Source organism: Oncorhynchus tshawytscha, unplaced genomic scaffold (genome assembly GCF_018296145.1).
Source record: "Oncorhynchus tshawytscha isolate Ot180627B unplaced genomic scaffold, Otsh_v2.0 Un_contig_219_pilon_pilon, whole genome shotgun sequence".
In the NCBI taxonomy this organism is placed as follows: Eukaryota; Metazoa; Chordata; class Actinopteri; order Salmoniformes; family Salmonidae; genus Oncorhynchus; species Oncorhynchus tshawytscha.
Window position 1 is genome coordinate 92,975 of NW_024609261.1, and position 22,026 is coordinate 115,000.

Here is a 22,026-nt window from a genome sequence, read left to right on the forward strand (position 1 = left end):
TTAACCAGGGCTCTGGTCCAAAGTGTGCACTATATAGGGACTGGTGCCATTTGAGGCGCTGACATGGTCCAGAGAGGCAGATAGGGGTCAGGCTTGTACTAGCTTTAGGCTAATTGTTCTGAGAGCTCCAGTGTCTTCTCCTTTCCATAAATAACACTGCTACTGAACACAAAAGGACCGGCAATTTTACTACCCCCCTCCCATCACCATGAAAGCTGCTTGTCTCAGTTTTGCAGAGAAGTAGTAGTTTTTGTCAGTTCTGTGTTTAGTACGTTGAATGGATTATCTGTGGTCTTGATAGAGCTACACTAACTTCTGCTGAGCGTGAGACTCTCCCATTCATGTTCAATGAAACCTTGGCAAAGGAGGCTCAAGTGGCTCATCGTAAAAATTCGCTACGCTGTCCTATTGTCAAGAATTTGGCACCATTCAGGCCAGAGAACACTTGATAAAGTGGCTTATGCTCTGCTCACGCTGGCAAAAGCTACAAGTGTAATAAAAAACGGTTTGTTACTGCTGATGCTGAGTGTTAATGCTGGTCTGTTACTGGTCAGTGTGTTAATGCTGGTCTGTTACTGCTCAGGGTGTTAATGCTGGTCTGTTACTGCTCAGGGTGTTAATGCTGGTCTGTTACTGCTCAGTGTGTTAATGCTGTCTGTTGCTGGTCAGTGTGTTAATGCTGGTCTGTTACTGCTCAGTGTGTTAATGCTGGTCTGTTACTGCTCAGGGTGTTAATGCTGGTCTGTTACTGCTCAGTGTGTTAATGCTGGTCTGTTATGGTCAGTGTGCTGGTCAGTGTGTTAATGCTGGTCTGCTGGTCTGTTACTGGTCTCAGTGTGTTAATGCTGGTCTGCTGGTCTGTTAATGCTGGTCTCACTGTCAGGGTGTTAATGCTGGTCTGTTACTGCTCAGTGTGTTAATGCTGGTCTCTTACTCCTCAGTGTGTTAATGCTGGTCTCTTACTCCTCAGTGTGTTAATGCTGGTCTCTTACTCCTCAGTGTGTTAATGCTGGTCTCTTACTCCTCAGTGTGTTAATGCTGGTCTCTTACTCCTCAGTGTGTTAATGCTGGTCTGTTAATGCTGGTCTGTTACTGGTCAGTGTTAATGCTGGTCTGTTACTGCTCAGGGTGTTAATGCTAATGCTGGTCTGTTACTGCTCAGTGTGTTAATGCTGGTCTGTTACTGCTCAGGGTGTTAATGCTGGTCTGTTACTGCTCAGGGTGTTAATGCTGGTCTGTTAATGGTCAGTGTGTTACTGGTCAGTGTGTTAATGCTGGTCTGTTACTGGTCAGTGTGTTAATGCTGGTCTGTTACTGGTCAGTGTGTTAATGCTGGTCTGTTACTCCTCAGTGTGTTAATGCTGGTCTCTTACTCCTCAGTGTGTTAATGCTGGTCTCTTACTCCTCAGTGTGTTAATGCTGGTCTCTTACTCCTCAGTGTGTTAATGCTGGTCTCTTACTCCTCAGTGTGTTAATGCTGGTCTCTTACTCCTCAGTGTGTTAATGCTGGTCTCTTACTCCTCAGGGTGTTAATGCTGGTCAGTGTGTTAATGCTGGTCTGTTACTCCTCTGTGTGTTAATGCTGGTCTGTTTACTCCTCAGTGTGTTAATGCTGGTGTTAATGGTCTGTTACTCAGGGTGTTAATGCTGGTCTCAGTGTGTTAATGCTGGTCTCTTACTCCTCAGTGTGTTAATGCTGGTCAGTGTGTTACTGGTCCTGGTCTTACTGGTCAGTGTGTTAATGCTGGTCTGTCTGTTGCTGGTCTCTTAGTGTGTTAATGCTGGTCTGGTCAGTGTGTTAATGCTGGTCTGTTACTGGTCAGTGTTAATGCTGGTCTGTTACTGGTCTCCTGGTCAGTGTGTTAATGCTGGTCTGTTATGGTACTCCTCAGTGTGTTAATGCTGGTCTGTTACTCCTCAGTGTGTTAATGCTGGTCTGTTACTCCTCAGTGTGTTAATGCTGGTCTGTTACTGCTCAGTGTGTTAATGCTGGTCTGGTCAGGGTGTTACTCCTCAGTGTCAATGCTGGTCTGTTAATGTCAGTGTGTTACTGGTCAGTGTGTTAATGCTGGTCTAATGCTGGTCTGTTACTGGTCAGTGTGTTAATGCTGGTCTGGTCAGGGTGTTAATGCTGGTCTGTTAATGGTCAGGGTGTTACTGGTCAGTGTGTTAATGCTGGTCTGGTCTGGTCAGTGTGTTAATGCTGGTCTGTTAATGGTCACTGGTGTGTTAATGCTGGTCTGTTACTGGTCAGTGTGTTAATGCTGGTCTGTTACTGGTCAGTGTGTTAATGCTGGTCTGTTACTGGTCAGTGTGTTAATGCTGGTCTGTTACTGGTCAGTGTGTTAATGCTGGTCTGTTACTGTCAGGGTGTTAATGCTGGTCTGCTGTGTGCTGGTCTGTTAATGGTCAGGTGGTCAGTGTGTTAATGCTGGTCTGTTACTGGTCAGTGTGTTAATGCTGGTCTGTTACTGGTCAGTTAATGCTGGTCTGTTACTGGGGTTAATGCTGGTCTGTTAATGGTCAGTGTGTTAATGCTGGTCTGTTACTGGTGTGTGTTAATGCTGGTCTGTTACTGTCATGCTGGCTGATGGTCAGAGTGGAGACCATGGTCAGTGTGTTAATGCTGGTCTCATCTGTCCTGGTCAGTGTGTTAATGCTGGTCTTATCAGTGTGTTAATGGTCAGTGTGTTAATGCTGGTCTGTTACTGCTCAGTGTGTTAATGCTGGTCTCACTGGTCAGTGTGTTAATGCTGGTCTGTTACTCCTCAGTGGGTTAATGCTGGTCTGTTACCACCAATGAACACTGGCTGTCTGGGATGGCCCTGGTCATTTATAGTGCACTATATTTATAGCTGTATATATTTATAGGCCCTGGTCATTTATAGTGCACTATATTTATAGATGTATATATTTATAGGCCCTGGTCATTTATAGTGCACTATATTTATAGATGTATATATTTATAGGCCTTGGTCATTTGGGACAAACATTTTATTTCAGTTGCTTGTTTTATTTTGGTATCCCTCTGAATCAGTTTGTCACACGTGTATGTGACAAATAAAATGTGATTTAATAGGTTGTTATATTGTGTGGAGGATGTATTGTATTGGGGATGTCTGTGTACTGTGTTATTGTGTGGAGGGTTTCTCTACCATAATGTTGACTTGGTGGTTGTGTATGAACAGGATACCCAGAGCCCATCCTGTCTGAAGCAGTTCCTGGACCATCACGGTCTGTCTCTACTGTGGATCTTCATGGTGGAGCTCTCTGAAGCCAAGGGCAACAGTGTCAACAACATCAAACTGCAGTTTCAGGTGACAATTAAATCCGTTCGGGGTCAAAAAAAAATGTATTTTTAACGTCGTTTGCTCATCCTTCACACTTGTGATCATGACAACCATGATCACTGAATCTATATGAGAATCAACTTCAGAATAAACCAATTCAGATTGTTTTAATTCAAAGGTCCTAGGAACATCAAAACAAGGTGTGTGTGTTGTAACCAACTGACTATTCCCTGTGTCTCCAGATCATGAAGACCCTGTCAGCGCTGCCTATCTCCACTAAGAACATGTTGGAGGAGAGTCATGTCCTGAGCCTCATCCAGCGCTGGGCCCAAACACACTCCCTCCCCCAGGCCCCCGGGGCCGAACAGGACGGCTACTCCAGTGAGAACATGTCTCGCGCCCAGACCCCTCTCAACACTCCCGACGGCTCCTCTGCTTCCGTCGCCAAACTGGGCCCTGAGTTGGACAGCGACACTCCCAAACGGGCTGTTTACCGTCGCCTCAAGATCAGCGAGAACAGCCTGGACAGCGCCATGTCGGACGCCAGCAAGGCCTCGGACGGTAAGGAGGAGGAAGAGGAGGATGAAGAGGAGATGGAGGAAGAGGAGGTCTCGCGATCTGAGCCTCCAGTGGAGAGCAGCAAACGGTCCAAGACAGAGCTGGTGGTTGAGGTCCAGGCTCAGACTCCCACAAAGGATGAGCTGACAGAAGAGCCAGTCACAGAGCTGGTGGTTGAGGTCCAGGCTCAGACTCTCACAACGGAGGAGCTGACAGAAGAGCCAGTCACAGAGCTGGTGGTTGAGGTCCAGGCTCAGACTCCCACAACGGAGGAGCTGCCAGAAGAGCCAGTCACAGAGCTGGTGGTTGAGGTCCAGGCTCAGACTCTCACAACGGAGGAGCTGCCAGAAGAGCCAGTCACAGAGCTGGTGGTTGAGGTCCAGGCACAGACTCTCACAACGGAGGAGCTGACAGTAGAGCCAGTCACAGAGCTGAAGGAGACACCAGAGGAGGTGGTGGAGACCATGGAGATCACAGAACCCCAAGCGGAGAGCCAAGACGCTACAGATCAGGAGGAGGTGAATGAGAAGGGCGGTGACGAGGAGGTGAAAGACGAGTGGAGTGAGGGACAGAAGGAGAACAGGGAGGAGGAGGAGCAGCAGCAGGCAAGTCGGTCAGTCGAGGAGAGGGAGGTTGTGGCAGGAGAGCAGGCCAACGTGGAGGTCCAGGAATCATCACATATTCAGACGGAAGTTACTGAGACCCCTTCAGCGGAGCAGCCTGCCGAGGAGAAGGAAGAGGAGACCACCACAGCAGAGACTGGGACTGGAGATACAGAAAAGGCTCCAGGCAGCCAGGAACATCTAGGCCAGGTGGCCCCCGAGGGTCCCCCGGAGGTGGCCCCTGGCACTGAGGACCCTGCCCAGGTAGTGACCCCTGCCTCAGAGGCCCCTCCACCTCCCTCTCCAGTGGTCCCCGTGGAGCCTGCAGCGGTGGGGACGCCCTCGCAGGATGAGGAGGAGGGTGTGTCTGATGTAGAGAGCGAGAGGAGCCAGGAAGCCCTGCTCAGTGCTGTGGATATAGGAGACATGGCTGCTAGGCTGCTGGACAGCTGGAAGGACCTGAAGGCAAGGACAAACACTGATCAATAAATAAACACACACACACACACACACACACACACACACACTGAGTTTATTGTTATTTACATGTGTGGCATGTGACTCATCCTTCAGGAGGTGTACAGGATCCCCAAGAAGAGCCAGGTGGAGAAAGAGATACACGGTAGGCCTCTGTCCCTCTCTCCTGCTCTTTCTCTCACCAGGTCTGTGTCCACACCTGTTACAGTGTAACGTTTTATTTTCAACAGTGCTGACAGCCTACCGTTGGTGAGGCTTTAACCTGTTTCGATTGTTCCACGTATACAGATCGTAGTCGAGACCGAGACGCTGCCCCGGCTCGCACCCCCTCCGGCAGCCGAGAACGTGAGAGGGAACGTGAGAGGGAGCGGGACAGGGACAGGGAGAGGGACAGGGAACGAGATCGAGAACGAGAACGGGACAGGGAACGTGACCGGGAGAGAGAGAGAGAAAGGGACAGGGATTGGGAGAGAGACCGGGAGAGAGATAGAGAGAGAGACTGGGACAGAGACTCTGAGAAGACACCCCGCAGCACAGAGAGACGTCGGCGACGTGCCTCCACCTCCCCACCGCCCTCAGCATACGAGAGGAGCAGCAGGAGACAGGAGGACCGGTAGGACTGGCTGGAACACCAACATATAGACTGACATGTCCTTGGACTGTAGGACTGGCTGGAACACCAACATATAGACTGACTAGCTATGAATGATCACATGTCCTTGGACTGTAGGACTGGCTGGAACACCAACATATAGACTGACTAGCTATGAATGATCACATGTCCTTGGACTGTAGGACTGAATGGAACACCAACATATAGACTGACTAGCTATGAATGATCACATGTCCTTGGACTGTAGGACTGGCTGGAACACCAACATATAGACTGACTAGCTATGAATGATCACATGTCCTTGGACTGTAGGACTGGCTGGAACACCAACATATAGACTGACTAGCTATGAATGATCACATGTCCTTTGACTGTAGGACTGAATGGAACACCAACATATAGACTGACTAGCTATGAATGATCACATGTCCTTGGACTGTAGGACTGAATGGAACACCAACATATAGACTGACTAGCTATGAATGATCACATGTCCTTGGACTGTAGGACTGGCTGGAACACCAACATATAGACTGACTAGCTATGAATGATCACATGTCCTTGGACTGTAGGACTGAATGGAACACCAACATATAGACTGACTAGCTATGAATGATCACATGTCCTTTGACTGTAGGACTGAATGGAACACCAACATATAGACTGACTAGCTATGAATGATCACATGTCCTTTGACTGTAGGAACTGAATGGAACACCAACATATAGACTGACTAGCTATGAATGATCACATGTCCTTTGACTGTAGGACTGAATGGAACACCAACATATAGACTGACTAGCTATGAATGATCACATGTCCTTGGACTGTAGGACTGAATGGAACACCAACATATAGACTGACTAGCTATGAATGATCACATGTCCTTTGACTGTAGGACTGAATGGAACACCAACATATAGACTGACTAGCTATGAATGATCACATGTCCTTTGACTGTAGGACTGAATGGACTTCCTGAATCGTTCTAGAAAACTTCCACGGTTTTAGAAACAAAACTCTTGAGGACTTTAGGCTCCTTTTCAAATTGCACCCTTTTCCCAAAAGTAGTGTACTGAATAGGGTCCCATAGGGCTCTGGGTAAAAGTAGTGTACTGAATAGGGTCCCATAGGGCTCTGGGTAAAAGTAGTGTACTGAATAGGGTCCCATAGGGCTCTCGTTAAAAGTAGTGTACTGAATAGGGAGCCATTTGGGACGCATACCAAAACTGTTGTTGACTTGTAGAAATGTCTGTTGTGTTGATCTCTGTAGACAGTAGTATTGACTGTGTGTTTCTAGGTTTGACCTGGCTAACAGCAGTAAGAAGACCCGTTCCATCACCAAGGAACGCACCAAGCTGTCCACAGAGGAGCGCAGGAAGCTGTTTGAGCAGGAGGTGGCCCAGCGCGAGGTCCAGAAACAACAACAGTTACAACAACATCAACAACAACAGTTACATCAACAACAACAGTTACAACAACATCAACTACAACAACATCAACAACAACATCAACAACATCAACAGTTACAACAACATCAACAGCGGCAGCAGCAACTCCAGACTCTAGCCTACGATGCAGCCCTGACCTACAATGCCAGCCCAGCTGGCTTCATCCACTACCCCCCCGGCTACCCCCTCCAGACCTACGTGGACCCCATCAACCCCAACGCAGGCAAGGTGCTGCTGCCTACCCCTCCCGTGGAGCCCCTGGTCCCAGCCACTCTGGTCTTGGAGCAGACCCCTCCCCAGGCTCTGATCACCGAGCTGGGCATGACCTCTCCCTCCTCTACCTCCCAGCCCCCTCCAGTCTCCAACCTCTCCAGCATCTCCCAACACATCCACCAACCCACTACGCCTCTGGAGCTCCACCCCGGCACCGCCCAGCAGTATGCCCAGCAGCCCAGCGTGGCGGGCCAGGACCCGGGTGTAGGCGTGCTGTCAGCCGTGTCAGTGCCCCCTCAGGTGCTTTACTTTTATATTTCTCATCATTTTAATGGGGTTTTTATTTAATTTTTTATTGTAAAGTGACTTTCGATGTTTTGAAAAGCGCTGTAAATAACATTCATTATTATTCATGGCTCCAGAGTGCTGCCATTGGTCTCGTTTGGTCCCTTTGACTTGACTGTGCGAGTAAACACTTTTAATTGGCCGCATCGGTGCAAGTTGCAAATTCCTTCTGGTCCCCTAACTCCAAACGTCCTATATTATTGTTGTAGGTGTCGGCGGGCCAGGGGAGTTACGCCACGCTGTGGGACCCTACCACCCAGCAGGCTGTGACGGTACAGACCCAGGTAGCACCACAGTACCAGGTTGTCCCAGCACCACCTCCCACCCAGACAGCCATCTACTACCAGGGCCAGCCCTGTCAGACCATCTACAGTATCCCCACGGCCTATCCACAGGCTAACACACCTGTCCTGCAGGTAGGCACACACACTGCACAGTGTCCATGAACACTCAACACATATCGCCCTTCGTAGATGGAGGCTTTCAAACAACGCATGGGGGAAAAAAAGACCTGTTTCATGACTAGATCAGAAGGTCTCTCTCTGAGTATCTGTGTGATCTCTGTGTGATCTGTCAACCCTGTTCTGGCCAGGCCTACGCTGATCCGGCTGCCAACTACCTCCATGGTCAGCCGGTGTACACAGGTCACCAGCAAGGAGTGGTGGTTCAGCAGGGGGGTACGGTCACTACCATCGTCACCTCACAGACTGTCCAGCAGGTAAGGCCTCTAGCCAGACCCAGACGCATGAACACTGATGAAATATATGCATTAATCGTTGTCCGTAGTTGTCTGTTTAAACTTCACACAAAGTCAATGACTTTCAGACTAGTTGCAGACTCACAAAGGTCAACATGTTGCGCATCCTCTCGGTTGTCCATCATCCGTCAGCGGATGACTCCGTTGAAAAAACAAAACAAAAACATTGTCTCACTACCTCATACACCAAATCTGTCTGGCCGTACCCTTCCCCAAGCTACCACAAGGGGGAGGCAGTGTATCAACGTGATAGTCGTCTTGATTCTTGTCCAGCGGTTTCATACTATGTTTTTTATCATGATGAAGGCCTCATAAACAGTTGCTTTCTAACCACTAGAGGAGACTTCCTGTCTTTTCACCTGCCTCTTTTCCTCTGTGCAGGAGATGCCCAACACTCTGTTAGTCCCCAACAGTATGATAGACCTGCCCCCTCCCTCTCCTCCCAAACCCAAAACCATTGTCCTGCCCCCCAGCTGGAAGGTAGCACGGGACGGAGAGGGAAAGATCTACTATTATCACGTCATCACCAGGTAGGCTGCCGGTCTCTGCCCCGGGTCTCTGCCCCGGGTCTCTGCCCCGGGTCTCTGCCCCGGGTCTCTGCCCCGGGTCTCTGCCCCGGGACTCTGCCCCGGGACTCTGCCCCGGGTCTCTGCCCCGGGTCTCTGCCCCGGGTCTCTGCCCCGGGTCTCTGCCCGTCTGGTTTTGTGACTGTGTGTGTATCTGTCAGCTTGTTGGTCTGACTGCACATGTCTGACTAACTCTGTGTGTCTGGCTGCGTTTGTCTGCCTGGGATTGTGTGTCTTACTGTGTATCTAACCCCTCCCTCCTACAGGCAGACTCAGTGGGATCCTCCCAGCAGCTGGGACGGGGTCAGTGAAGACTCTCACAGTTTAGACCACGAGGCTGAGATGGACCTGGGGACGCCCACCTACGACGAGAACCCCTCCAAGGTGACCTTTGACCCTGAAAACACACATGCCAAGGCCTTTCAAATGCATCCTTCCTTCCTTGATATAATCACTAGCTAGGTTTCCAATTGGTGACAGATGTCCAATTGGTGACAGATTCCATCCAATTGGTGACAGATTCCATCCAATTGGTGACGAATATTATAAAATCTGCATAAAAACCATTGTGCATTTTCCCCCCAGAGATGTTTCCATCAAATTGACTTGTTGCAGATGAAAGGCTGTGTGTGATTACAGTGCACTTGGGGCGGCAGGGTAGCCTAGTGGTTAGAGCGTTGGACTAGTAACCGGAAGGTTGCAAGTTCAAATCCCTGAGTAGAATCTAGGAGTAGAAACCCTGCTATAATATCCATTACATTGCCTTGTGGTTTTTGGACACGAGAGGTTTTTGTAATTGATGATGGTGTGAAAAACAGATCTAGTCTAACTCATCGGTGCGAAAGCAAAAACATTTTAGCGTCGTTTGCTTCTTGGAATGTTTGTGCTTGCGTGTAAAACATGATGATAGTGTTCCTCCCATCGGTTAATTCCGCTCCCATTGGGGGCGGCAGGGTAGCCTAGTGGTTAGAGCATTGGACTAGTAACCAGAAGGTTGCAAGTTCAAACCCCCGAGCTGACAAGGTACAAATCTGTCGTTCTGCCCCTGAACAGGCAGTTAACCCACTGTTCCTAGGCCATCATTGAAAATTATGAATTTGTTCTTAACTGACTTGCCTAGTTAAATAAAGGTGTAAAAAAAAAAAAAAAAAAAAAAAATTGAAGTTGCAAAAGGGATTATTTTCAGATGTGGTTCTTCTCCTGGGAGAGAAAATCCCCCCCCGAAGGGCCTCTAGTCTGGAGTGTCATACAGAGGTTACATCCTAAAATGGCACCCTATTCCCTACATAGTGCACCACTATCCTATGTGTCCTGGTCTAAAGTAGTGCACTACATAGGGGTGAGGGTTCCATTTGGGATGTAGACAGACACTATAACGCTAGCTGCAGATGCAGTGAATCACATCTTTTAAAAAGATCTGAAGGTAAGGGGGAACTAGGTTTAGGAGCTGTTAAATCAACCCACACATCTTCATCAACATCTGAAGGTAAGGGGGAACTAGGTTTAGGAGCTGTTAAATCAACCCACACATCTTCATCAACATCTGAAGGTAAGGGGGAACTAGGTTTAGGAGCTGTTAAATCAACCCACACATCTTCATCAACATCTGAAGGTAAGGGGGAACTAGGTTTAGGAGCTGTTAAATCAACCCACACATCTTCATCAACATCTGAAGGTAAGGGGGAACTAGGTTTAGGAGCTGTTAAATCAACCCACACATCTTCATCAACATCTGAAGGTAAGGGGGAACTAGGTTTAGGAGCTACAAGATCCAACCCACATATCAATCCTGCTCCGCTCTGCATTATTTGGTGTTTTACATTGTACACCGAGGATATCTTTTCAGAATTCTGCATGTGGAGTCTCAATTTGGTATTCGTCCCATTTTGTGAATTCTTGGTTGGTGTGCGGACCCCAAACCTCACAACCATAAAGGGCAATGGTTTGATTCAAGTATATTTTTTATAGTCAGATGTTAATTGGTATGTTGAATTTAAGTTCCTTTTGATGGCAAAGAAGGCCCTTCTTGCCTTGTGTCTCAGATCGTTCACAGCTTTGTGGAAGTTACCTGTGGCGCTGATGTTTAGGCCGAGGTATGTCTAGTTTTTTGTGTGCTCTCGGGCAACGGTGTCTATATGTAATTTGTATTTGTGGTCCTGGCGACTGGACCTTTTTTGGAACACCATTATTTTTGTCTTATTGAGATTTTCTGTCTGGTCCCAGGTCTGACAGAATCTGTGCAGAAGATGTAGGTGCTGCTGTAGTCCCTCCTTGGTTGGGGACAGAAGCACCAGATCATCAGCAAACAGTAGACATTTGACTTCAGATTCTAGTAGGGCGAGGATGGGAGCTACAGACTGTTCTAGTGTCCTCGCCAATTCGTTGATGTATATGTTGAAGCGCGTGGGGCTTAAGCTGCATCCCTGTCTTAGCCCATGGCCCTGTGGAAAGAAATGCGTGTGTGTTGCCAATTTTATCACACTTGTTGTTTTGTGTACATGGATTTTATAATGTCGTATGTTTCCCCCCCCAACACCACTTTCCATCAGTTTGTATAGCAGACCCTCATGCCAAATTGAGTGGAAGGCTTTTTTGAAATCAACAAAGCATGAGAAAACTGCCTTTGTTTAGGTTTGTTTGTCAAGTGGGGTGTGCAGGATGAATACGTGGTCTGTCGTAGGTTAATTTGGTAAAAAGCCAATATGACATTTCCTCACTACATTGTTTTCACTGAGGAAATGTACAAGTCTGCTGTTGATGATAATGCAGACGATTTTCCCAAGGTTGTTGTTGACGCATATCTTTTGGAATTTGTGGTCTGTATATTTTATCATTTCATTTAGGATACTGTCAACACCACAGGCCTTTTTGGGTTGGAGGGTTTGTATTTTGTCCTGTATGTAGTTCATTCAATGTAATTGGAGAATCCAGTGGGTTCTGGTCGTCTTTAATAGTTGATTCTAAGATTTGTATTTGATCATGTTTATGTTTTTGCTGTTCTTTGTTATAGAGCCAAAAGGATTGGAGAAGTGGTTTATCCACACATCTCTGTTTTTGGATAGATAGCTCTTCGTGTTGTTTCTTTAGCATTTTCCCAGAAGTGGTTAGATTCTATGGATTCTTCAATTACATTGAGCTGATTTCAGACGTGTTGTTCCTTCTTTTTTCGTATTGTATTTCTGTATTGTTTTAGTGATTCACCATAGTGAAGGCGTAGGCTCAGGGTTTCTGGGTCTGGTTTTGGTTGGATAGGTTTCTCAATTTCTTTCTTTAGGTTTTTTTTACTTCATCAAACCATTTGTCATTGTTGCTACTTTTCATAGGTTGTCTTGACAGTTTTGATTTGATAAGGAAGCTGAGATATACTGTTTGTTTTCTACTGCCAAGTTTACATCTTCACTATTACATTTTGTCTAGGCAGTTGTCTAACAGGGATTGAATTTGCCTAATTGTTTTTTTGGTTAGGTTTCCACACTACTTTCCTTCCATCTATAGCATTTCTTAATATTATTCAGTTCCTTTGGCTTTGATGCTTCATGATTGAGTATTGCTCTATTCAAATAGACTGTGATTTTGCTGTGGTCTGATAGGGGTGTCAGTGGGCTGACTGTGAACACTCTGAGAGAATGTGGGTTGAGGTCAGTGATCAAGTAGTCTACGGTACTACTGCCAAGAGATGAGCTGTAGGTGTACCTACCATAGGAGTCCCCTCGACGCCTACCATTGATTATATACATACCCAGCGTGTGACAGAGCTGCAGGAGTTGACCCGTTTTGTTGGTTAGATTGTCGTAGTTGTGCCTAGGGGGTTATATGGATGGGTAAGGGAATGCTGTCACTTCCAGGTAGGTGTTTGTTGCCACAAATTAGTACATGTCCCTGGGCCTGGAAATGATTGATTTCCCCCTCCAAGATGGAGAAGCTGTCTGCATTAAAGTATGGGTATTCTAGTAGGGGGGTATAGGTAGCACACAGTAGGACATTTTTCTCTGTTTAGTTCATTTCCTTTTGAATTTCTAGCCAAATATAAAATGTTCCTGTTTTGATTCATTTAAGAGAGTGAGTTAGGTCTGCTCTATACCAAATAAGCAAAGCCCCTGAGACCCTTCCCTGTTTCACACCTGGTAGTTTGGTGGATGGGACTACCAGCTCTCTCTAACCATTGAGTCCATCTCTATACTGTGTTTTTTGTAGGATGACAATGTCTGTATTTCTTTAGTGAAGTCTGGGTTCCTGCTCTTTAGGCCAAAGGCAGATGACCTCAGGCCTTGGATATTCCAGGATGAGATAGTGAAGGCTTTGTGTTCCATAAAGTGTCCAATGTTGTTAATCGTGTGGTTTGGCCTCAGACCAGTAAGTGTGAGCAGAACCTGCTGAGCATCTGGTACATGCCATTGGCTTGGGCTAGTGTAAGAGTGGGGGTTGGGCCTGTTAGGATGGGTGTATGTGTGACTTCCATGTTGAGGCCCTCTTTGTGGGAGTGAGGGGCATGGGGTGGGCAGGAGTGTCATAGGTCTGATCTGAGGGGGCCTATATGGGTTGTAGGAATGGTTATTATGCATTTCTCTCTTGAGCTCTCGCTCGCTCTCTCTCTTTTCTGTCATTTGTTTCCCCTCTTCTTTGATCGTAATGGAAACCAGGTTTGTGGTTTCTTGGTTTAGCGTCTACGCACTGGGCCCTTTTGTCTCTGAACTGAAATGTTTTCATATGTGTCTCCAGAGAGGGAGAGACCCTTTCTTTACAATGAGATGTCTCCATCTCTCTCTTTACGATGGGATGTCTCCATCTCGTTCTTTACGATGAGATGTCTCTCTCTCTCTCTCTCTTTACGATGAGATGTCTCCATCTCTCTCTCTCTCTCTCTTTCTTTACGATGAGATGTCTCCATCTCTCTCTCTCTCTCTCTCTCTCTCTTTCTTTACGATGGGATGTCTCCATCTCTCTCTCTTTTTTTATGATGGGATGTCTCCATCTCTCTCTCTACGATGTGAGGTCTCCTCTCTCTCTCTTTACGATGGGATGTCTCCATCTCTCGCTCTGTCTTTACGATGGGATGTCTCCATCTCTCGCTCTCTCTCTACGATGGGATGTCTCCATCTCTCGCTCTCTCTCTACGATGGGATGTCTCCATCTCTCGCTCTCTCTCTACGATGGGATGTCTCCATCTCGCTCTCTCGCTCTACAATGGGATGTCTCCATCTCTCCTCTCTACAATGGGATGTCTCCTTCTCTCTCTTTCTTTACGATGGGATGTCTCCTATCTCTCTCTCTTTCTTTACGATGGGATGTCTCTCTCTCTCTCTCTCTTTCTTTACGATGGGATGTCTCTCTCTCTCTTTCTTTACGATGGGATGTCTCCATCTCTCTCTCTCTTTCTTTACGATGGGATGTCTCCATCTCTCTCTCTCTTTCTTTACAATGGGATGTCTCTTTCTTTACAATGGGATGTCTCTCTCTCTCTTTCTTTCTTTACAATGGGATGTCTCTCTCTCTCTCTCTTTCTTTACAATGGGATGTCTCTCTCTCTCTCTCTTTCTTTACAATGGGATGTCTACAATGGGATGTCTCTCTCTCTCTCTCTTTTTACAATGGGATGTCTCTCTCTCTCTCTCTCTTTCTCTACAATGGGATGTCTCTCTCTCTCTTTCTTTACGATGGGATGTCTCCTCTCTCTCTCTCTTTCTTTACGATGGGATGTCTCTCTCTCTCTCTCTCTTTCTTTACGATGGGATGTCTCTCTCTCTCTTTCTTTACGATGGGATGTCTCTCTCTCTCTCTCTTTCTTTACAATGGGATGTCTCCTCTCTCTCTCTCTTTTCTACAATGGGATGTCTCCTCTCTCTCTCTCTTTCTCTACAATGGGATGTCTCTCTCTCTCTCTCTTTCTCTACAATGGGATGTCTCTCTCTCTTTCTTTACAATGGGATGTCTCTTTCTCTACAATGGGATGTCTCTCTCTCTCTCTCTTTCTTTACAATGGGATGTCTCTCTCTCTCTCTCTTTCTCTACAATGGGATGTCTCTCTCTCTCTCTCTTTCTCTTCTCTACAATGGGATGTCTCTCTCTCTCTCTTTCTTACAATGGGATGTCTCTCTCTCTCTCTCTTCTTTTTACGATGGGATGTCTCTCTCTCTCTCTCTTTCTTTACGATGGGATGTCTCTCTCTCTCTCTCTTTCTCTACAATGGGATGTCTCTCTCTCTCTCTTTCTTTACGATGGGATGTCTCTCTCTCTCTCTCTTTCTACAATGGGATGTCTCTCTCTTTCTTTTACAATGGGATGTCTCTCTCTCTCTCTCTTTCTCTACAATGGGATGGATGTCTCTCTCTCTCTCTCTTTCTTTACGATGGGATGTCTCCTCTCTCTCTCTCTTTCTTTACAATGGGATGTCTCTCTACAATGGGATGTCTCTCTCTCTTTCTTTTTACAATGGGATGTCTCTCTCTCTCTCTCTTTCTTTACAATGGGATGTCTCTCTCTCTCTCTCTTTCTTACAATGGGATGTCTCTCTCTCTCTCTCTTTCTTTACAATGGGATGTCTCTCTCTCTCTCTCTTTCTTTACAATGGGATGTCTCTCTCTCTCTCTCTTTCTTTACAATGGGATGTCTCTCTCTCTCTCTCTTTCTCTACAATGGGATGTCTCTCTCTCTCTCTCTTTCTTACAATGGGATGTCTCCTCTCTCTCTTTCTACAATGGGATGTCTCTCTCTCTCTTTACAATGGGATGTCTCCTCTCTCTCTCTCTTTCTTTACAATGGGATGTCTCTCTCTCTCTCTCTTTCTTTACAATGGGATGTCTCCTCTCTCTCTCTCTTTCTTTACAATGGGATGTCTCTCTCTCTCTCTCTTTCTTTACAATGGGATGTCTCTCTCTCTCTCTCTTTCTTTACAATGGGATGTCTCTCTCTCTCTCTCTTTCTTTACAATGGGATGTCTCTCTCTCTCTCTCTTTCTTTACAATGGGATGTCTCCTCTCTCTCTCTCTTTCTTTACAATGGGATGTCTCTCTCTCTCTCTCTTTCTTTACAATGGATGTCTCTCTCTCTCTCTCTTTCTTTACAATGGGATGTCTCTCTCTCTCTCTCTTTCTTTACAATGGATGATGTCTTTCTTTACAATGGGATGTCTCTCTCTCTCTCTCTTTCTTTACAATGGGATGTCTCTCTCTCTCTCTTTCTTTACAATGGGATGTCTCTCTCTCTCTCTCTTTCTCTACAATGGGATGTCTCTCTCTCTCTCTTTCTTTACGATGGGATCTCTCTCTCTCTCTCTCTTTCTCTACAATGGGATGTCTCTCTCTCTCTCTCTTTCTCTACAATGGGATGTCTCTCTCTCTCTCTCTCTCTCTCTACATGGGATCTCTCTCTCTCTTTCTTTTACAATGGGATGTCTCCATCTCTCTCTCTCTCTTTCTCTCTCTCTCTCTCTCTTTCTTTACGATGGGATGTCTCCATCTCTCTCTCTCTCTCTCTTTCTTTACGATGGGATGTCTCCATCTCTCTCTCTCTTTCTTTACAATGGGATGTCTCCTCTCTCTCTCTTTCTCTTTCTTTACGATGGGATGTCTCTCTCTCTCTCTCTCTCTCTTTCTTTACGATGGGATGTCTCCATCTCTCTCTCTCTCTCTCTCTCCATCTCTCTCTCTCTCTCTCTCTCTCTTTCTTTACGATGAGATGTCTCCATCTCTCTCTCTCTCTCTCTCTCTCTTTCTTTACGATGGGATGTCTCCTCTCTCTCTCTCTTTACGATGGGATGTCTCCATCTCTCTCTCTCTCTTTCTTTACGATGGGATGTCTCCATCTCTCTCTCTCTCTCTCTTTCTTTACGATGGGATGTCTCCATCTCTCTCTTCTTTACGATGGGATGGATGGGATGTCTCCATCTCTCTCTCTTTCGATGGGATTTACGATGGGATGTCTCCATCTCTCTCTCTTCTTTACGATGGGATGTCTCCATCTCTCTCTCTCTTTCTTTACGATGGGATGTCTCCATGTCTCTCTCTTTACGATGGGATGTCTCCATGTCTCTCTCTCTTTACGATGGGATGTCTCCATCTCTCGCTCTCTCTCTACAATGGGATGTCTCCATCTCTCTCTCTTTCTTTACGATGGGATGTCTCCATCTCTCTCTCTCTACGATGGGATGTCTCCATCTCTCCTCTCTACAATGGGATGTCTCCATCTCTCCTCTCTACAATGGGATGTCTCCATCTCTCTCTCTACAATGGGATGTCTCTACAATGGGATGTCTCATCTCTCCTCTCTACAATGGGATGTCTCCATCTCTCCTCTCTCTCTCCATCTCTTCTCTCTACAATGGGATGTCTCCATCTCTCCTCTCTACAATGGGATGTCTCCATCTCTCCTCTCTACAATGGGATGTCTCCATCTCTCTCTACGATGGGATGTCTCCATCTCTCTCTCTACAATGGGATGTCTCCATCTCTCTCTCTCTTTCTTTACGATGGGATGTCTCCATGTCTCTCTCTCTTTACGATGGGATGTCGTTGGCCAATAAAAGCAATGAGCTCAAGGACCATTTCCAACATGTCTTGATAGTGGTGCCTGTGTCTCTCTCGGTCTCTGTCTGTCTCTACTGACCAGGACCTGAAATGATAACCACTGAGTTTCTGACACCACTTAAATGTTATTTTCCTTAGCTCTGTTGACCCCTGATAATAATTTGGTGTTTTGGTTAGAGGGCTTTGCATCCCACCTGAAAAATAATCTAGGTTAAACACTGGCTCATAAAGTGTTCTCATCAGTCTGAATGCTTCTCCCTGGTACGCTCCGTGGGCACACCACCCCTCAGGAAGCACGAAGGAGAACTGTGTGTGAATCTATTGTGGTTCCCTTTGATCCTCACCACCTTGGTTTGGTGCATGGGGGGTCTACTGTCTACTGCCTGTCTCTGGGGGGCATCAACTGTCTACTGCCTGTCTCTGGGGGGGCGGCATCAACTGTCTACTACCTGTCTCTGGGGGGGCATCAACTGTCTACTACCTGTCTCTGGGGGGCATCAACTGTCTACTACCTGTCTCCGGGGGAGGGGGGCATCAACTGTCTACTGCCTGTCTCTGGGGGGCCATCAACTGTCTACTGCCTGTCTCTGGGGGGGGCATCAACTGTCTACTGCCTGTCTCTGGGGGGGGGCGGGCGGGCGGGCGGGCATCAACTGTCTACTGCCTGTTTCTGGGGGCCCATCAACTGTCTACTGCCTGTCTCTGGGGGGGGCATCAACTGTCTACTGCCTGTCTCTGGGGGCATCAACTGTCTCTGCCTGTCTCTGGGGCTGAGTAGGGTGGGTACTGTTAGCCGGAGAGGGAGCCCTGCCTTTATCCTGGCAGGATATCCCTGCTTTGTGTAGCTCCCTCCTTTCCTGTTGGAGGGGGCTGGTGACCAGGTGTGGCCTGCCTGCCTTCCCCACTGGCCTTGAAGTCCAGGGCCTCGGCTCCACACCTGCCATGTTTCATCCATGTGGCTGATACAGCCTCACTTCCTTTGATCTGGGCCTTTTTAGCTCCAAGAAATGGCTGCCGCCTGCTGCTGTCTGCCACAGCTGAGAAAATGACAGTAGCTATAACCCAGACAGACTGCTAGGCGACCGTTTAGATGAATCCACGGCCGAACCAAGCTAGTCAAACGAAACGTGACTGTTCTATAGACTGACAGGTTCCCTGACCACTCTCTCTCGTGTGTGTGTGTGTGTGTGTGTGTGTGTGTTTCCACAGTTCTCTACTAAGACAGCAGAGGCAGACACATCCAGTGAGCTGGCCAAGAGGAGCAAGGAGACGTTCCGGAAAGAGGTGAGTCAACGTCCATATCTCAGTCTTCCTGTGATTCCTCCTCTCCTCACCTCCTCCTCAACTACACATGGCCAACAGTATGTGGATACCTGCTCATCGAACATCTCATTCCAAAATCATGGGCATTAATATGGAGTTGGTGTACCCCTTTGCTGCTATATCAGCCTCCACTCTTCTGAGAAGGCTTTCCACTAGATGTTGGAACATTGCTGCAGGGACTTGCGTCCATTCAGCCAAGAGCATTAGTGAGGTCGGGCACGGATGTTGGGCGATTAGGCCTGGCTCGCAGTTGGGGTTAAAATTCATCCCAAAGGTGTTGGATGGGGTTGAGGTCAGGGCTCTGTGCAGGAAAGTCAAGTTCTTCCACAACGATCTTGACAAATAATTTCTGTATGGACCTCGCTTTGTGCACGGGGCATTTGTCCTGCTGAAACAGGAAAGGGCCTTCCCCAAACTTGCCACAAAGTTGGAAACACAGAATTGTCTAGAATGTCATTGTATGCTATAGTGTTAAAGTTTCCCTTCACTGGAACTAAGAGATCTAGTCCAAACCATGAATAACAGACCCAGACTATTATTCCTCATCCACCAAACTTTACAGTTGGCACTATGCATTGGGTGGGACAGGTAGTGTTCTCCTGGCATCCGCCAAACACAGATTCTTCTGTCGGACTGCCAGATGGTGAATTGTGATTCATCACTCCAAATGACGCTTGGCATTGCACATGGTGATATCCAGGATATCCAGCCAACTTGACACAACTGTGGGAAGCATTGGAGTCAACATGGGCCAGCATCCCTGTGGAACGCTTTCGACACCTTTAAGTTGTCTGAATGGACAAGTAAAAAAATTAAAAAATAACAATATCAAACAATTAGGCTACTCCGATCCGAAAGGGATGGAAAGTGTCCCCGGGATGCAATGTTTTACTCTCTGTCCTACCGGTCTCTGCAGAGCTTATCGGAGTATAATTATAGTAGTTCTACGTTGACAGGCACAAGTGGTCTTTCAATTATGTATTTGTGAGATGTATATATATTTTTTTAATCAAAGCCACATTTGACAAGTGGATAGAAAAGTTACAAGTTAATGTCAAGCCCATCTGACTATGACTGAGATACGTGGTGGTCCCACCTAGCTATCTTCAGATGAATGGACTTGTAAGTGGCTCTGGATAAGAGTGTCTGTTAAATGACTGAAATGTAATGAATGTCATCTCTACACGATCGATTTAACCTCCTATTTCCTGTGTTTAGATGTCACAGTTCATTGTGACCTGCTTGAATCCGTTCCGGAAACCAGACTGCAAACTGGGACGCATTGTCAACACCGAGGATTTCAAACACCTTGCCAGAAAGGTAGGGGGGGGGTTGTGTGTGGAAAGCAATAATTTGGGTATTTGTATTTTATTGTCTCAAACCATCCAAAACATGAACCTCTCCCAACAGTCAGAGTATTGAATTAAAGTCCTGGATAGCAATTAACTTCAAAGGATAAAGGTTTTCCCCTTCACATCTCACTAAAGCTCTTCCCCCAGACCAGAACTAAACGCCTGAACCTTCAGCTCCCACAGCTTCTGCTTGTATCCCAAATGGCACCCTATTCCAAAGTAGTGCACTATGTATTGAAAATGGTGCCATTTGGGACATTCTCTCTCTCTCTGTGCTCAGCCTGCATTCTTTTTTTCAAAGGGCATAAAGCTCTGTTTTTTTCCCCTCAAGTAGTTTTGAGTGTTTCTCTGGGTTGACAACCACAACTCGGTGGGGACTTGTTTAAATGGAGTGCCATTTGGACACTCTACTACTCTTGAGCACATGGTCACAATAAACAAAAGAGAGGCCAAGTAAACTGGCATGTTCACATTTTTATTTAATTACCGTGCAGAACAAACCCTTAAAGCAGAACCTCTTAAAAACTAGAGCGCTTGCTAACGTTTTGGATTGACTCGTTTTATATAGAAAGCTGAGATTTTTGGGGACGCAGCCCTGACATTTGACTGTCTACATTTTTAGGAGGAGAACAAAGCTCATGAAATGGATCCGTCAGAATGAAAGCCTCATCTCTTCACAGTGTTACCTAACCTCCATTCTTCCTTTTGATGGAGCTAGTTTCACTTTTGTTGTTGCAGGGTTGTAAAATTCCCATAACTTTCCAGGTTTTCCAGAAATCATGTTTGGAAGATTCATGGAATCAGGACGGAATTAGCAGAAGATCCTGAATCCTCAAACCAGGATTCTAGAAAACTTGGGAATTATGGGAAAGTTACCCATTACCGATGTTGTTGTCAGGAGAAACATCTTCCTTGTCTCCCCCTTTCTATTCCTCCAGCTAACTCACGGCGTGATGAACAAGGAGCTGAAGTCCTGTAAGAACCCAGAGGACCTGGAGTGCAACGAGAACGTCAAGCACAAGACCAAGGAGTACATCAAGAAATACATGCAGAAGTTCGGCAACATCTACCGGCCCAAAGAGGACACTGAGCTGGACTAACACTGCGTCTGACTGGAGGAACAGAACGGGGATCAAGACTTGAAAATATGATTAGGCTACAGTTGTTTGGGGCCCACAAACGGTGAAAGGAGACACACTGAAACCCAGATTAAAGTCAAGTCACGCTGGGAAACTGAACTGTGGAGGTGGGATCACTCCAGACACATATTTATGTTGACTAAGACTGTGTCTTAAACTGATGCCTTGAAGGCTTGCCGCCGGGCCCACTGACTAATGGGAGGGGACTAGTGGGAGGGGGATGAGAATCATGACGAGGAGGGAGGTGTCTCCCAAGGGGCGGAGGCTCCAGGTGAAGTGTCCACAGAGAAGTGTGCGACACCTAGGCTGCGTCTCAACTAGCACCCTATTCTCTGTGCCCTATGTAGGGAATAGGGTGCTGTTTGGCACTCAGACCCAGAGAGGGGTGCTACATTGACCTATAGTGTCACTATCATGTTAGCTTTCTACATTTTTTTTCCAGTTTAACTTTCTTACCTAACTAACAATGTTTTCAAATCTTATCTACATATTCTCTCTAGAACTCTTCCTCCCCTGTCTGAAAAGGATTCATGAAAGAGTCAGACATACCATTTTAAATTGCTCTTCAATGTTTTTCCACTGTTGGGATGTTGCTGTATGAAGTCCAGCAGTGGCAATTAACCGGTCAAAATGGATCTGTGTAAAGAAAGACAAAATCGCTGTTTGTCCATATGACTGGCTTTCCCCTGGTGCGCCCGCCCGCCACACCCCCAAGCCAGCCATTGACTCGACTAGGGTATCTGGTGCCCTCCCTGCCTTCAGACCACAATCCTCCGGAGCCTCTGTTGTTATATGAATGCCTGATGGAGGCTGGGTTC

The 22,026-nt window shown here is 46.8% G+C and overlaps 1 protein-coding gene across 1 annotated transcript in view; it reads left to right on the forward strand.

The window, feature by feature from the left end:
* setd2 (SET domain containing 2, histone lysine methyltransferase) overlaps positions 1 to 22,026 on the forward strand; it is a 45,079-nt gene that overhangs the window by 21,876 nt on the left and 1,177 nt on the right. Inside the window, 12 exon segments of the mRNA XM_042314667.1 lie at positions 3,080 to 3,317; positions 3,533 to 4,915; positions 5,024 to 5,072; positions 5,216 to 5,540; positions 6,841 to 7,504; positions 7,759 to 7,965; positions 8,142 to 8,267; positions 8,688 to 8,836; positions 9,139 to 9,256; positions 18,604 to 18,678; positions 19,936 to 20,037; positions 21,008 to 22,026. The exon segment at positions 21,008 to 22,026 is cut by the window's right edge and continues 1,177 nt beyond it. Of these exon segments, the coding sequence (XP_042170601.1) occupies positions 3,080 to 3,317; positions 3,533 to 4,915; positions 5,024 to 5,072; positions 5,216 to 5,540; positions 6,841 to 7,504; positions 7,759 to 7,965; positions 8,142 to 8,267; positions 8,688 to 8,836; positions 9,139 to 9,256; positions 18,604 to 18,678; positions 19,936 to 20,037; positions 21,008 to 21,169 (3,598 nt within the window). The 3' untranslated portion in view covers positions 21,170 to 22,026.